General features: G+C 43.2%; 1 protein-coding gene across 2 annotated transcripts in view; it reads left to right on the top strand.

The window, feature by feature from the left end:
• scube3 (signal peptide, CUB domain, EGF-like 3) overlaps positions 1–14,048 on the top strand; it is a 113,731-nt gene that overhangs the window by 83,454 nt on the left and 16,229 nt on the right. For both annotated transcript variants that reach the window (XM_008414203.3, XM_008414200.3), the window contains one exon: positions 1,523–1,645. In XM_008414203.3, coding sequence (XP_008412425.1) covers positions 1,523–1,645 — 123 coding nt within the window. The remainder of the gene's footprint in view (positions 1–1,522; positions 1,646–14,048) is intronic.

Here is a 14,048-nt window from a genome sequence, read left to right as displayed (position 1 = left end):
GGAACATTTTTTTTGAGACACCAGCATCCATATTCAACAGATACAAACCTTTGCTTAGGTCTACTCTGCATGATATCTTCGGTCGTATTGAACTCAAACTCTATGACTACATTGCTGAGAAACGCGAAACGATAGCAGGAAACCAGCAAACATTCTGTGATGAGGCCAGGCCGAGTCAGACTTAAGTCTCAATCAACCTCTTGAGAGTTCATTTAAAAAATAATTTTGTGTGCAGCAAACTTTTTTATTCTTAATTTTAAATTTTATTGCAAAAAGTTTTGTTTTGTTTTTCTCTATACCACAAATGTGCTAGACTACCTTAGGGGACTTTTTTTTGTTTTCCGTCCCTGGTTCAGTCCTGGAGTGAGAAACCACCCACATATACAACAGAGCAAAAGTGGATTATTCCTCCATTCGAAAGAGGGACATAGGTGACTGAACTTTGGTGCAGAAATACAATCTGGTTCAGGGAAATACAGCTGCTTTACCCGCGAGTTTGCTTGTCCTGCTGTGTCACGACGGTTCTGGAAAAAAAAGAAATGGTTGCAGGGACTCTCAATTCATGGTTCTCTTTTTTTCCTTGTTAAAAATCTCCTCCACCAAGTTAATGCCAAGTCTCAAAACTTAAAACTTTCTTTAAACAGAAACATCACATAAAAAATAGACATACATCATAAACCATTTTATTATTAACAATAAATATTATCTTTGCTTATATGAAACTAGAGGAAAAAATAGAATCCTCTTGCTTCTGAAACTCTGACATTTCTTCAGTTGTCAAACTATTGGTAATGTTTTTTTGCTTTTTTTTTAAAGATGATGATTCAGATTATTTATGCTCTCTTATTTAGTTTAATCAAGCTCATTAACTACAAATATGATACTATGTCCAATAAGCCACTGGCAAACTTTCTTCAGAAAAATCTAAGGAAACCCGTAAAACAAAGACATGATTGTTCCCAGAAGAGCAAACTTAGACGTCTGCCTGCTTTCTTTGACTTGTAAGGTTAGATGAACACTGATAAAACCACAATGACTCGTATTAGTTTGGTTTGGGGGGAGAAACGAGAGGAAAACAAACCCAGGTGGCATTGGCACAAGAAGACAGGCGCTTGCTTAAGGCGAGGCACTTCTAAAGGGGATAGAGATGAACGGAGCAAGCAGGAGATTGATTCATTAATGCCACTTCTTATGAATTTATTCTAACCAGATGATGAAGAATCCATTGAGAAAAAGACACTACGTTTGTGGCGAAGATTCAGAATTCATCTCTGAGGATTTTCCAAAGCAGACAGCAGTGAAAAGCCAGGATGAACAGATGACACATCAAGTCATTATCTCTGTTTAAAAGCCACACAACACATTGCAAAACAAAAACAAAAAGTAGATTACTTTCTGCTATAACAGAACAGCAGTGTAGTGTTTAATTTACCGATTCCTCTGCGGGTTTATCTCAGCCTTTCAGTCGTGATGAGTGATTTGAATTACCCACTGCTCATTGATTTGGGTTTTCTATTTGCAGACATTGACGAGTGCCGTCTGAACAACGGGGGGTGTGACCACGTGTGCCGAAACACCGTGGGCAGCTTCGAGTGCAGCTGCAAGAAAGGCTACAAGTTGCTAACCAACGAGAGGACATGTCAAGGTTCGTAGCGGGTTTGTTTTCTTGTTTCGTCTTCTGACTCCAAAATGCGTTTCGCTGCGGATATCTGCTGGTTTTCTTTTGTTGAAGCATTTTGTTGATTTGGATGTTGGCTTGGTTTCACAGTGATGCTAAAAACGAAAACTCATCTTCATCTTCCCGTTTCCAGCTGAAAAGAACGCTGCTGAAATATCCAGCCTGGTTGAAGGCAAAAGCTGGTTAATAATCAGAAAAGGCATGAAACTGAGGAACAAAAGGATGATCACTCAAAAACAAACAGGGGTGTATTTATATGCCATCAAGGTATAAAGTTGACCCAGTGTGGATTAGACAATTCAAACTTGTACAACAGACTTCTGTTTGGTTTTGTGTTTTTATTCATGAAAGTTGAAGATTTGACTGGAACATAACTGAAGTTTTGGAATGGCATAAACCAAAGCTCAGACCAAATCTGTCAGATAATCTGTAGTAATCTGAAGTAGAAGGTTCCCTGTAGTCTGTTGGATTTTGACTAATTTTGCAAGACAGATGGGAAAATATTTTCAGTTAAAGACGTGGGAAGCTTCTAACCATCAGTCAAAGATTGAAGGCTGAAAGTGAATCAAAGGTGGATTGATAAAGTATTAGTTTAAAGGTGTGCACAATATGCAAAGATGTCTTTGCAGATTATTATTTCATTTTTCATTTTGATTTTTCCCTCCAAAAAAAAATAATTTTCTAGGTGAATTGTTGTGGATAAAATTACTAAAATATTTTTAAAGGATTTATCATAGTCTTATGTTTTTAAGTCAGAAAAACCTGATTTTAAATCAGGTTTATTCCTATAGATTTTAATATTCAGTTTTATTTCTTGTCATATATAGATTAGAGAAGATCCACTATAAATAAATGAGCTATTTTAGTAAGCATTTAAGTGTAAGTATATAAGGTTTACATAATTACATATGTCATTAAAAGGTCCAATTTAATTTAGCATTTATGTCTTGATGACTGTATGTCAAGCTTTTGATTAGAATGTATATATATATATATATATATTTTTTTTTTTTTTTGTATATCCGCAGGATAACGCTTTATTTTGGGAACACAAATTAAACATAATTAGCAGCTATTAATTTGCACATCAGAGACATAATGACTCTTCATTAGTCATCCTTAAGCAGTTGTTAATTGCCTATTTGAAATTGACCCAATTCTACATGTAAAAAGGCCATAAATTAGGAATTTTCTCAAGACGTCATCTAATTATGGTGTGTTGTCTTTGTAAGCTCTTATTAAGGGATGGCACAAGGAGGATAACACCTATTTTTGTTTTCTTATTTAACACAGAAACAAGTTTCAAGTGTCTCACAGTGAGACACATTTTTATCGCTTTAGGTGTGGAAGAACTTGTTTATATAGACGTCCAGACAGCTTTTGGTTTTACATTTAAGCCGCTATGTAATTACTGGTAATATTCAGCAAAGAAAAAGAGGAAAATTGTTTTCACATTGTAGCTCTCCAGAATTGAATAAAGTGGATATTTTGACATTTCCTGACTTTTTTTTTTTTTTTTAGATTAAAGGGGAAGCAGACTAGTGCTTTGAAAAGCAACCCATTTCCTTCAAGGTGTAGCCCATCACTTGGCTGCATAAGCAACGTGTTCAAAAATGACTTTACAACGTCTCAAGAAGACTCAGAATTTGAAAAACTCTGCCAATTAATAAATATCAAAATAACAATGAATTAGCGACCTCACTTCACAGTGGAAACCTGCTTTTCACAAGTAAGGAGTTCACTGATTTTTCTCTGGTATCAGCTGTTGTAGTTTGGTGTTTTGTTGAGTAATAAAACTCTTTTTTAGATGTTATAAAATTATTATCCTCATAATAAAGCCTTTTATAAGTTAAATATTGAATAGACGTTATTAAGATCAGAGTTCATAGAGAACAGCTACTTTGCTTATTATTACCAGAGAATCACAGGTATGATCTTTCTATTCTAATCACTGTATCTTTAAATTATAATCTTTTACAATATATTGTTAACTGAACCTGAGTCTGCTGTTACACCTGAATTTTGCCTCTGTGGGACTATTTATTCTACTATATGCATGAAATTGACATACGTTATTTCCCTAAAATAAGGTTTCACTAACAGCAATAAAAATGGATGGTAGCTTCCCCCTGGATGCTACAAAATGAGTTTTAGCATTTTTTTTTTTTTTTGCCTGCAGAGATACCAAAGTGAGCCTTCCTTACTTGTTTTTTGACTTTTGATTGTAGTCATTGCTCAGCAGAAAACTGGTCATCCAGCTGGAGGGAAAATGAAGGTTTGTCACGGCTGGGTAAAAGGTTTGCTACGGCTTGGGTCCAGTTCGAAAAGCTCCACTAAGTCTTGGACGGATTCAGTCACTAGAAAACCTTGTGTTGAAAAGAAACAGGCAGACTTGAAACGTGGGGCAGATCTCAGCTTCTCTCCATGTGGAAAAACGGATGACTTTTTTTTCCCCTTTCCCTCTCATTGATGTGGTCAATCAATACTCAGCCTGGTTTGCATCAGTGTCAGGCAGTGGGTTTACAGCTGGTGCTCTTAATCACACCGCTCTCTATACACTAGCTTAACATCTCATGTGGTCAGTAGAAAAACAACCGAAAAAAAGGAAAGAAACTCACATTCGGGGCAAATGCCTTTCTGTCATTATTTGGTGCCAAGCAATGTAAAGTTTATTTAGCCACAATAACACAGATAAGTGAGAAAATGTGGCCCTTTCTTGGTAGGAATGTAAATCACAGCTTGTTTTTAGTGGCACTGTGCCATAAAGGAGTCAGCGGTGAGCTGTTTGGGTGCACAGGGTCAGTGTTGGAACACTGTTGTCCTTGTTTGTGTTACACCGCAGGAAATGATGGGCCGAGTCACTCCGCGTGTAGCATATTTATTCAGTGAAAACTGTCAAAAGAAAATACAGCGGTTACAGTAGCGCTCCCAACATCCGCTGCAACAAGCTGTCCTCTTGGCAATGGCGGACTCCTCCAGCCTGCCAGAGTGTCACCCGCTGTTGCATTTAGTGCTACAACAAATACACATGCTCTCTACTGATATCACTGTACATCTACATCCAACATACTTTCATTAACTCGAACAATACATTAGTTTCGAACACATTTTACGCATTTTACGGCCCTATTTAGCCGACCTACCGAGCCCACATAAGCACTAGCCAAGCGCGAGCCGTTAGCCTCGCCACTTTAGCCTAGTGCTAACTCCGGCTTTATATCTAGCTCGGTAATGCAGCTATACTGAGGCACCTTTGTTGTGTCCTTCCGTACCCATCGGAGGCTACTGGTGTTATAAGATATACCTTCTAATACTCAGCTTACCTGTCAAAAGAAAATACAGCGGTTACAGTAGCGCTCCCAACATCCGCTGCAACAAGCTGTCCTCTTGGCAATGGCGGACTCCTCCAGCCTGCCAGAGTGTCACCCGCTGTTGCATTTAGTGCTGAGCGCCCTCCGATGGCGAACCCGAACATTGTTAAATCTTATAAACATTGTTAAATCTAATAAATTCTAACAGCCGCAGCTAACGTCGAAAACTAGCTGCAAACACTCAATGACATTTCAAACAAAAACAGAAAACTCTACCAGTAAACAAGCAAAATGAAAAATGGGGGGGCTACTAGTTTCAGGACTCGCTTTCATAGTGCCACACTCTCCCCCACAAAATTAAATGTCTCCTGACATTTCTGGTTGCACAGTACATTAAACCATAGCCTTAACACAGTCCCACAGCCCATGGTCTCCAGAAGGCATTACTCTCAATAACCTGAGTCTTAGTCACCTTGCAGTCCCTCTGAACCAAAGTCGGCTGACCTAAAGTGTCATAACTCAGTACAAGCGGTTTTTGACTTTGTCTATGGGGTCGCTGTCTCAAGGAGTTAGTCTCACCTTTGTTGGCAGCTGAAATGTCAATCACTGCTTCACCGCTCTCTGACCTTCCAAGGTCAATGTCAGGGCGTTCCTCTTCGCTCTGTAGTGGCACATCCTCTTCGCTCTGTAATGGCACATCCTCTTCGCTCTGTAGTGGCACATCCTCTTCGTTCTGTAGTGGCACATCCTCTTCTTGAACGTGAAGACTTGGTTCAGGCTGGAACGGCTCCGCCAAAGGGTTGAGTGGAGTCTGCCTCCGTCTACCTGGAAGATCTCTGAAGTACCACTGGTACGTGCCGCTGCAGTCATCATCTGATGTGTCACTATTCCCTAGATGTTGCTCTGCACGTGGACGTCTCAGCTTTTTCTTTGTAACAGTCGGAGCATCTTTTCGGAGCTGAACCGTCTGTGTTGATGGCTTTTCAAGTGGTAGGAAGTCACAGGGTAGTAGGAGATTCCTGTGCACCACCTTATCTCTCCCTCGACCGGATTCAGGGCAGATTCGATACACCGGGCTGTCATCTGCTTTTCTCTCCATCACTTTGTAGATCTGGTTCTCCCAATAAGACTGGATCTTCGCAGGTCCGCCTCTGGGAGTGAGGTTTCGAAGGAGAACTCTATCACCAGGCTGAAGGTCTCTCCCTTTCACTCGCCTATCATAGTATGCTTTGCCTCTAGCAGCTTCGTTGGTAGCCGTCTCGGAAGCTACTGTGTAAGCCTCCTGCATTCTCTTCTTCCAGCAGCTAACATAGTCATCATAGTCCACATGAGTTTCATCTTTTCTCAGATTGAAGAGCAGATCGATAGGCAGGCGAGGGGAACGTCCGAAGATGAGGTAATATGGGGCGTAGCCTGTTGCCTCGCTCTTCGTACAGTTGTACGCATGGACAACTTTAGCCAATGACTCTTTCCAATCCTCCTTCTCCTTGTCCTCCAGGGTCCGCAACATGGACAACAGGGTACGGTTGAATCTCTCCACCTGTCCATTACCCTGTGGGTGGTAGGGTGTCGTGTGAGAACCCTGGATACCTGAGAGTTCTTTCAACCGTGCCATAAGCTTGTTGTCAAATTCTTTACCCATGTCATGGTGAAGTCTGGTTGGGAAGCCAAACTTGAGTGCAAAGTCATTGAAGAGCTTGTCAGCGACAGTTTTAGCTGCTTTGTTCTTCGTCGGGTAAGCTTGGGCGAACCTCGTGAAGTGATCCATGACAACTAGTATATATTCGTAGCCATGTTTGCACTTTTCCAGGTGGAGGAAGTCTATGGATACCAGTTGGAACGGGTAAGTTGACTGGATCGAGGTCAGAGGAGCACAGGTCTGCTTACTCGGCTTCTTCTTCTTGAGACACTCGCATTCTTCCGTAACAAAGTGTTCAACGTCTCTTGCCATCTGCGGCCAGTAGAACCTGTCTCTGATCAGGTCAAGTGTTCTCTCCACTCCTAAGTGGCCCATGTCTTTATGGAGCTCTTTGAAAATCAGGGGACGATAGGCTTTAGGGACCAATAGCTGCTCTCGGCGGGCTGTTTTGCGGCGCAGGATACCATGTTGGTCAACGTGAAGCTTCAACCACTGCTTGAGTAATGTAGCTACTGCAGGAGCTTCAGACTTCACCTCGATCCTACTTGGTCTTCTACTCTGTGACTTGTACCAGAGCACTCTTGACAGGACCTCATCTGCTTCCTGGGCTGTGCGGATCTCGTATGGTGTAAGAGGCTGGTTGGTGTTAGAATCTTTGATCAACTTCAGAGCACTAATGTGGATAACACCAATGCCTTGACATGGGTAACTCTGCTCCACCACCACAGACTCCATAGATGCACTTATGGCCTCCTGTCCCACTTCAGTTGTACAGCTCTTCATGTAACTGTCAATGTCCAACGGCATTCGCGACAGGCCATCAGCGTCTGTGTTGGTTTTGCCTGGACGGTAGCGGATGGTGAAGTTATAGCTGGCCAGCTCCGCAACCCATCTGTGACCCGTGGCATTGAGCTTTGCAGTAGTGAGCACATATGTTAGCGGGTTATTATCAGTGTACACCACAAATGATGGTGCATGGTACAGATAATCCCGGAAACGTTCACAAATGGCCCACTTCATTGCCAAAAACTCTAATTTGCCAGAGTGCAGGTGGTACTTTTTCTCTGCTGGACTCAAGGTGCGGGAACCATACGCTATAACTTTCATCTTGCCTTGCTGTCGCTGGTATAGAACCGCGCCTAACCCAACTTGAGATGCATCACAATGTAACACAAAGGGCTCTGTAAAGTCGGGGTACCCAAGGACAGGAGGTCTGGTAAGTGCATCTATGAGCTGGCTCACTATGTCTTGGTGGGCGCTAGTCCATTGAATGGGTGACCGCGATGGTAAGTGGCCTCTACTTTTCATCACCCCCTTCCTAGTCTTGCCAGCTGGGACTGAAACAGAGTTCTCAGAGGATGGAGGACTAAGCAGGCTATAGAGTGGATGGGCTATGCGGGAGAAGTTGGCGATGAAAGGCCTATAATACGAGAGAAAACCAAGCATTTGACGTACCTCTCCGACGGTTGCAGGTGTTTTTTCTTTTAAGGCCATCACCGGGGCCAGCTCTGCTGGGTCCATTGTGTAACCCTGGCCTGTAACTAGCTTGCCCAAAAACTTGACACTTCCCCTGAACAGGTCACATTTCTTTGGAGTCAGCTTAACACCATGCTCCCTGTAGCGCTGGAGGACAAGGCGGATGTGCTCTAGGTGTTCTTCAAAATTGCTGCTGTGCACCAGGTTGTCGTCCAAGTACGGAAGGCAAATAGTGTCTCTGAGACCTGCCATACAATGTTCCATGCTCCTCTGGAACTCAGCGGGTGCAGAGCTCAGGCCAAAGGGAATGCGCACCCATTGGTAGAGCCCCCAGGGCGTGATGAAGGCAGTTAAGGGGCGGCTCTCATGATCCAAAAAACCCTGGTGGTACGCCTTGCCTTGATCTAACACTGAAAACCAAGAGCTCCCACCCAGTGCATCCAGCATGTCCTGGATTCTTGGTATTGGATGACGGTCCGGAACTGACTTGCGGTTCAGCTCTCTGAAGTCACAACAAAGCCGAAGAGCACCATCTTTCTTACGAACACACACCACAGGTGATGAGTAGGGAGACCTTGATGGTGTGATCCAGCCTTTGTTTAGCAAATCTTGCAGATACTCTTTCACTTCATTGTGAAGAGGTTTTGGGACTGACATGTAGGTTTTCTTTACAGGACTTGTGTCATGAAGGGTTATATGCATTTCCAGGGAAGGGATGCAGCCCACATCATCACTGTCATATGCAAATGCCTCACATTCTTCCCGCAACATCCTCTTCACAGTTGTTTGTTGACTTTCTGTCAAGTGCTGAAGATCCACTGGTGGATCCCATGACTTTGGTCTCTGTTGAATGTTGTCCGACTGTGTGTTATTCAGGATGAGTGACTTTAACTTTGAACTCTTTCTTTTCTCTTGTGTCCACTCATTTACTTTTGTCTGGATGTCTGCTGCATATGCAGTCTTTATTGGTTCAAGTCGTCCGATTACTTTACGACTCATTAGATAAATGGTGTGGTCTGTGGTGTTAGTCACTGGGATGGGCACATATGGCACTTTTCTGTCTGGAATTTGCACCAGTACGTCACTGAATATGACGCCCTCTGGTGGTGAGTCAACCATGTCAGCTAAAAAGAGCATGTCTTGACCCAGAGCATGTGGAGTAACATGTGCCCGTGCATAGACTGTGGTAACTTGATTTGCTCTCAAAGGCACTCTCTTTACTCCAGTCCTTACCACACCTGCCTCTAAGTCTTTTGTGTTGTTCTGCACCAGTCTGACAACATTATGTGCAGTTTGTACAGTTATCTCAAACGCTTTACTTACATAGTGTGCGAGTTGTTTTCTTCCACCTTTGATCTTTACCTCACTTCTGTTGACAACAGCTTCAATAACATTGTAACCGATGATGGGATCACTGGCCACGGCTGGGTCACTGGCTACCAATATTGGCACTTGCAACTCACTGGTTGGGAAACAATCACTGTCTAATCTGAAGCTAACTTCTATCCAGCCAGTGTAGGGGATGGTTGTGTCATTTGCAGCAAACACTGTGAGCGTCTCATTGTCTAACAGTTCTGACACAGGTCTGACAACTGTGTGGGGAAGGTGGTTCTGCCGCCAGTTTTCATTTACAATGCTGGACTGTGCCCCTGAATCCCACAATACTTTGACTGGATGATTGTCCATAAAACAGTTAACAGTACAGCGGTTTCCCACCAGGCTTACTAACCTTGACTTGTGTTGAGGGGGTAGATAATGGACTTCAGTTAAAGCTGATAAGGCAGTAACTGGCATCTCATTGGAGGATGGTGGTGGGCTTGGCTGCTCATTATGGGACCGTGGATTCTGGACTACTGCTGGTCCCACCTCAGTAGCCCTTCCCCGTTTCCCATCAACGGTCTTGGTGCTCGGCATCCACGAGAGTAATGGCCCTCCCGACCACATTTGAAACAGTGCATACAGTTGTCTCCTTTTCCCTCTTCTCTGCACTTCTTACAGCCTTTTTGTCTTTGTTTTGGTGCCATGGTGTGGGGACTGGTTTCCATAGCAGCCACAAACATCTCTTTCATTTCTTTGCGAAGTTCTTCTATGATCTGCTGTGTGTCTGTTTTAGTCTCTTTATTTTTAACTGTTTTCACCGCCACTGTAACGGGGGATTCTATGGGTTTCGGGTGGCTTTGAACCGGTGTCAGGGATGTCTGGCACGCTGTTTGGAGCTCTTGTACCTTGGGAATCTTGCCTGCAGTGGACCTTCTTCGTTTCTCCAATCTTTCATTTTCTAGCTTTGAAGCTTGGTTAACTTTCTCAATCAGTTCTTCATCTGTTATGGTCATATTGCTTAGGAGAGGCAGCAACTGATACTTAATGGAGTCACTGAGTAGCCCAGTTTCGATGGAACGAAGAAACTTACGCTGGATTGTGGTTCTGCTGTACAGTTCATCGGTCTCCTCATTTGCTGCTTTCCATAGCAGTTTTTCTTTGAGCTCGATAGCACGAAAAACAAAATTTAGGGCAGTTTCTTTGGATTCTTGGGAGATATTGAGAAGCTGATGGTAAAGTTCAGTGGGGCTATCTACTCTGTAGTGTCCCTTTAGTATGGTGAGCAGTTTGCTAAGTGTTAACCCACGTTTTATCTCCAACATGTCTCTTAGGGGCATTCCTGGACTGATGGCCCTAATTACTGCTTCAGCTACTTCAGTCTCTGAGTGTCCTTTTTCAATCCCATTCTCGATCTGGCGTACTAAACTGAGGTAGGACAGTTTATCCTTCTGCCCACTCTCTCCAATCTGCCCAGAGATTTTAAACTCCCTCCTCAATGTTACCTCTTGCAGAGTTCGTTTTGGCTCTGGTCGGGTTTTGAGTGGATAATCTGTTGCCTGAACCGAAGTGGTGCATGGAATAGTGTCCTCAAGCTCTATCTGTGGCACAGACTCTTTAAATGAGGATTCCCCTCCTGACTGACACATTACTTTAGTTAGTCTCTGGATGTATGTGGCTGTTTCTTTGTAAAACTGTTCCACTTGATCCTCTTCTTCACTTTTCTCCATCTCATCAAACATGTCCTCTGCCAACCCGATGAGTGTCCTTTTGGTGTTACTTTGAGGCTCTCCGCTGTCCAGGCCGGAACACTTCAGTCGCCTGCAGACGTCCTCGAGAGGCTCTCTTTCCAACTGCCACAAGGCTGCACTCACTCGATCGCGCAGAAGCTGTGCTGCTTCCATTTTTTTTTTTCCTGGTTCGTCTCTTGGGAAGGAAGGTGGTTGGTGATGGTGTTAACTCACTAGCGCCACCTCCTGGCTGGCTCGCCAAAATATGTTACACCGCAGGAAATGATGGGCCGAGTCACTCCGCGTGTAGCATATTTATTCAGTGAAAACTGTCAAAAGAAAATACAGCGGTTACAGTAGCGCTCCCAACATCCGCTGCAACAAGCTGTCCTCTTGGCAATGGCGGACTCCTCCAGCCTGCCAGAGTGTCACCCGCTGTTGCATTTAGTGCTACAACAAATACACATGCTCTCTACTGATATCACTGTACATCTACATCCAACATACTTTCATTAACTCGAACAATACATTAGTTTCGAACACATTTTACGCATTTTACGGCCCTATTTAGCCGACCTACCGAGCCCACATAAGCACTAGCCAAGCGCGAGCCGTTAGCCTCGCCACTTTAGCCTAGTGCTAACTCCGGCTTTATATCTAGCTCGGTAATGCAGCTATACTGAGGCACCTTTGTTGTGTCCTTCCGTACCCATCGGAGGCTACTGGTGTTATAAGATATACCTTCTAATACTCAGCTTACCTGTCAAAAGAAAATACAGCGGTTACAGTAGCGCTCCCAACATCCGCTGCAACAAGCTGTCCTCTTGGCAATGGCGGACTCCTCCAGCCTGCCAGAGTGTCACCCGCTGTTGCATTTAGTGCTGAGCGCCCTCCGATGGCGAACCCGAACATTGTTAAATCTTATAAACATTGTTAAATCTAATAAATTCTAACAGCCGCAGCTAACGTCGAAAACTAGCTGCAAACACTCAATGACATTTCAAACAAAAACAGAAAACTCTACCAGTAAACAAGCAAAATGAAAAATGGGGGGGCTACTAGTTTCAGGACTCGCTTTCATAGTGCCACATTTGGTCCTGTGTGTTTTGTCTGGAGACAGGCGTTGTGATAAAGCTCACCTTGTGTTGAGTGAGATGCTGCCAGCTCCACACACACACACACACACACACACACACACACACACACACACACACACACGCATGCACGCACACACACACACACACACACGCACACACACACACTGACTCCACAGTGCTGAGTCACCTGTCATTCTCTTAACCTCTCTTCTCATTCCAATCATGTTCTCTCTCTTCTTGGATTGATGGAAAGAAAAATGGGCGCAGTCTTTCCCGGTAAAGATTACATTTTATTCGTATCAGTTCTTCCTTGATTACCACAGGAATCCGTGGTGTCAGGATGTTTCACATTTATGATTAAATAACTGGCATATTGAAGAAACAGGCTCATTTGGATGCAAACAGAGGTTTCTCAGTGTGGGGTAAGTTTGAAAAGCATTGCATCTACACAAAGTTATGTAAGCTACACATAGTTTAATTAAATTTTCTTGTGTCATCTGTCACCACGTGTTATGTAAAAATCAACATTTTTAAGCTTTACTTCATGTTTAGTGTTGTTTTCTCATCAAAAACATACCTGGAGTGTTGCTTTGATTCCTTCATGCATATTTTAGAAATCTTTGAATCTCTCGTGGCAACCATTTGAGTTTGTAAAATGCCCGAGGGGACGAAGCTCCACGTTCCACATGCAGCTCCTCTTCTGAGCAGCAGTTTCCAAATCGAGCTTCTGCATCTCAGTGCAGTGCACCCCTTCCCCACGACTCACCCACTCAGCTCCTTCAGACTAGCCAGCAGCAATTGGTAAACTCCTGGTGGAACTGTGCGTCTCATTACATGAACTATTTCTCTTTGTCCAGTTCTTCCGCAAACATTTGTAGGCAGTTAGTAGAGGAATGATGATGTGCTGAAAGAACAGAAACCTAAAGGGACAGAGCCCCAATTTCAGTGTGTTGAACTGTGAAATTTATTTTAAGTCATGTTTAATTTATACAGATGACACTACAGCGATTTGGAGAAAATCATGCTCGTCAGACTAAGTTAAACTTGAACTTTGCAATGGATGGATGGAACTACTATCCTCCAATCACTTTCCCCATTACTGAAAAAGGACAGAAAAGTTATGTTTGTTATGAAGGACAAAGTAAAACCTGACTCTAAAAGCCTTCAAATGTTCTGTTCGGGACAAATTGACACCACGCATTGCATCTTACCCAATCAGCAATAGCTGCATCTAAATCAAATCTGGCAAACCAATTACGCTATACCTATTTCCTCCTGTGGTCTCTAAAGACGTAGCAACTTTTCATATATTTCAGGGAATTCAGACATTTAGCTTGTCCTTCATTTTACCCTTCTTGCTTGGCTGCTTGGCTCATTTCTGTTGGCTGCCAGGGCATTTGTCACAGCGTGCAGCGCAGCATCACGGCTGAGCATGCTCTGTGCAGTCACAAACCATCACCACATGTTGCAAGCCATTTGAAACGGTGGTTTTCAGAGAGCAGTGGAGCGCTTGTCATGTTCTGTAAGGCCCATTAACGCATTCAGACTGCAGGCTTTTTTTTTTCTTTCAAAAACAGTCTAAAACCTGAGGGTTTTCTGGAAAATTGAAAACTGTCCACTGAAACCTTTTATCTTAGCCTTTGAAGAAACAAAGAAATAAAAAACATGTAAAAGGTCAACCCTTTGGCTTTTGCTTTTATTTGAATATAACAACAAAAAAAAAATCTGAGAACAATCTTGCATCAGGCCTGAGATCATCCATCCATCCATCCATCCATCCATCCATCCATCATCAGCTTA

The sequence above is a fragment of the Poecilia reticulata genome, chromosome 7 (genome assembly GCF_904066995.2).
Source record: "Poecilia reticulata chromosome 7, P_reticulata-male-v2, whole genome shotgun sequence".
Lineage (NCBI taxonomy): Eukaryota > Metazoa > Chordata > Actinopteri > Cyprinodontiformes > Poeciliidae > Poecilia > Poecilia reticulata.
Note: the sequence above shows the minus strand (reverse complement) of the source record. Positions and strands in the feature narration are given on the sequence as shown.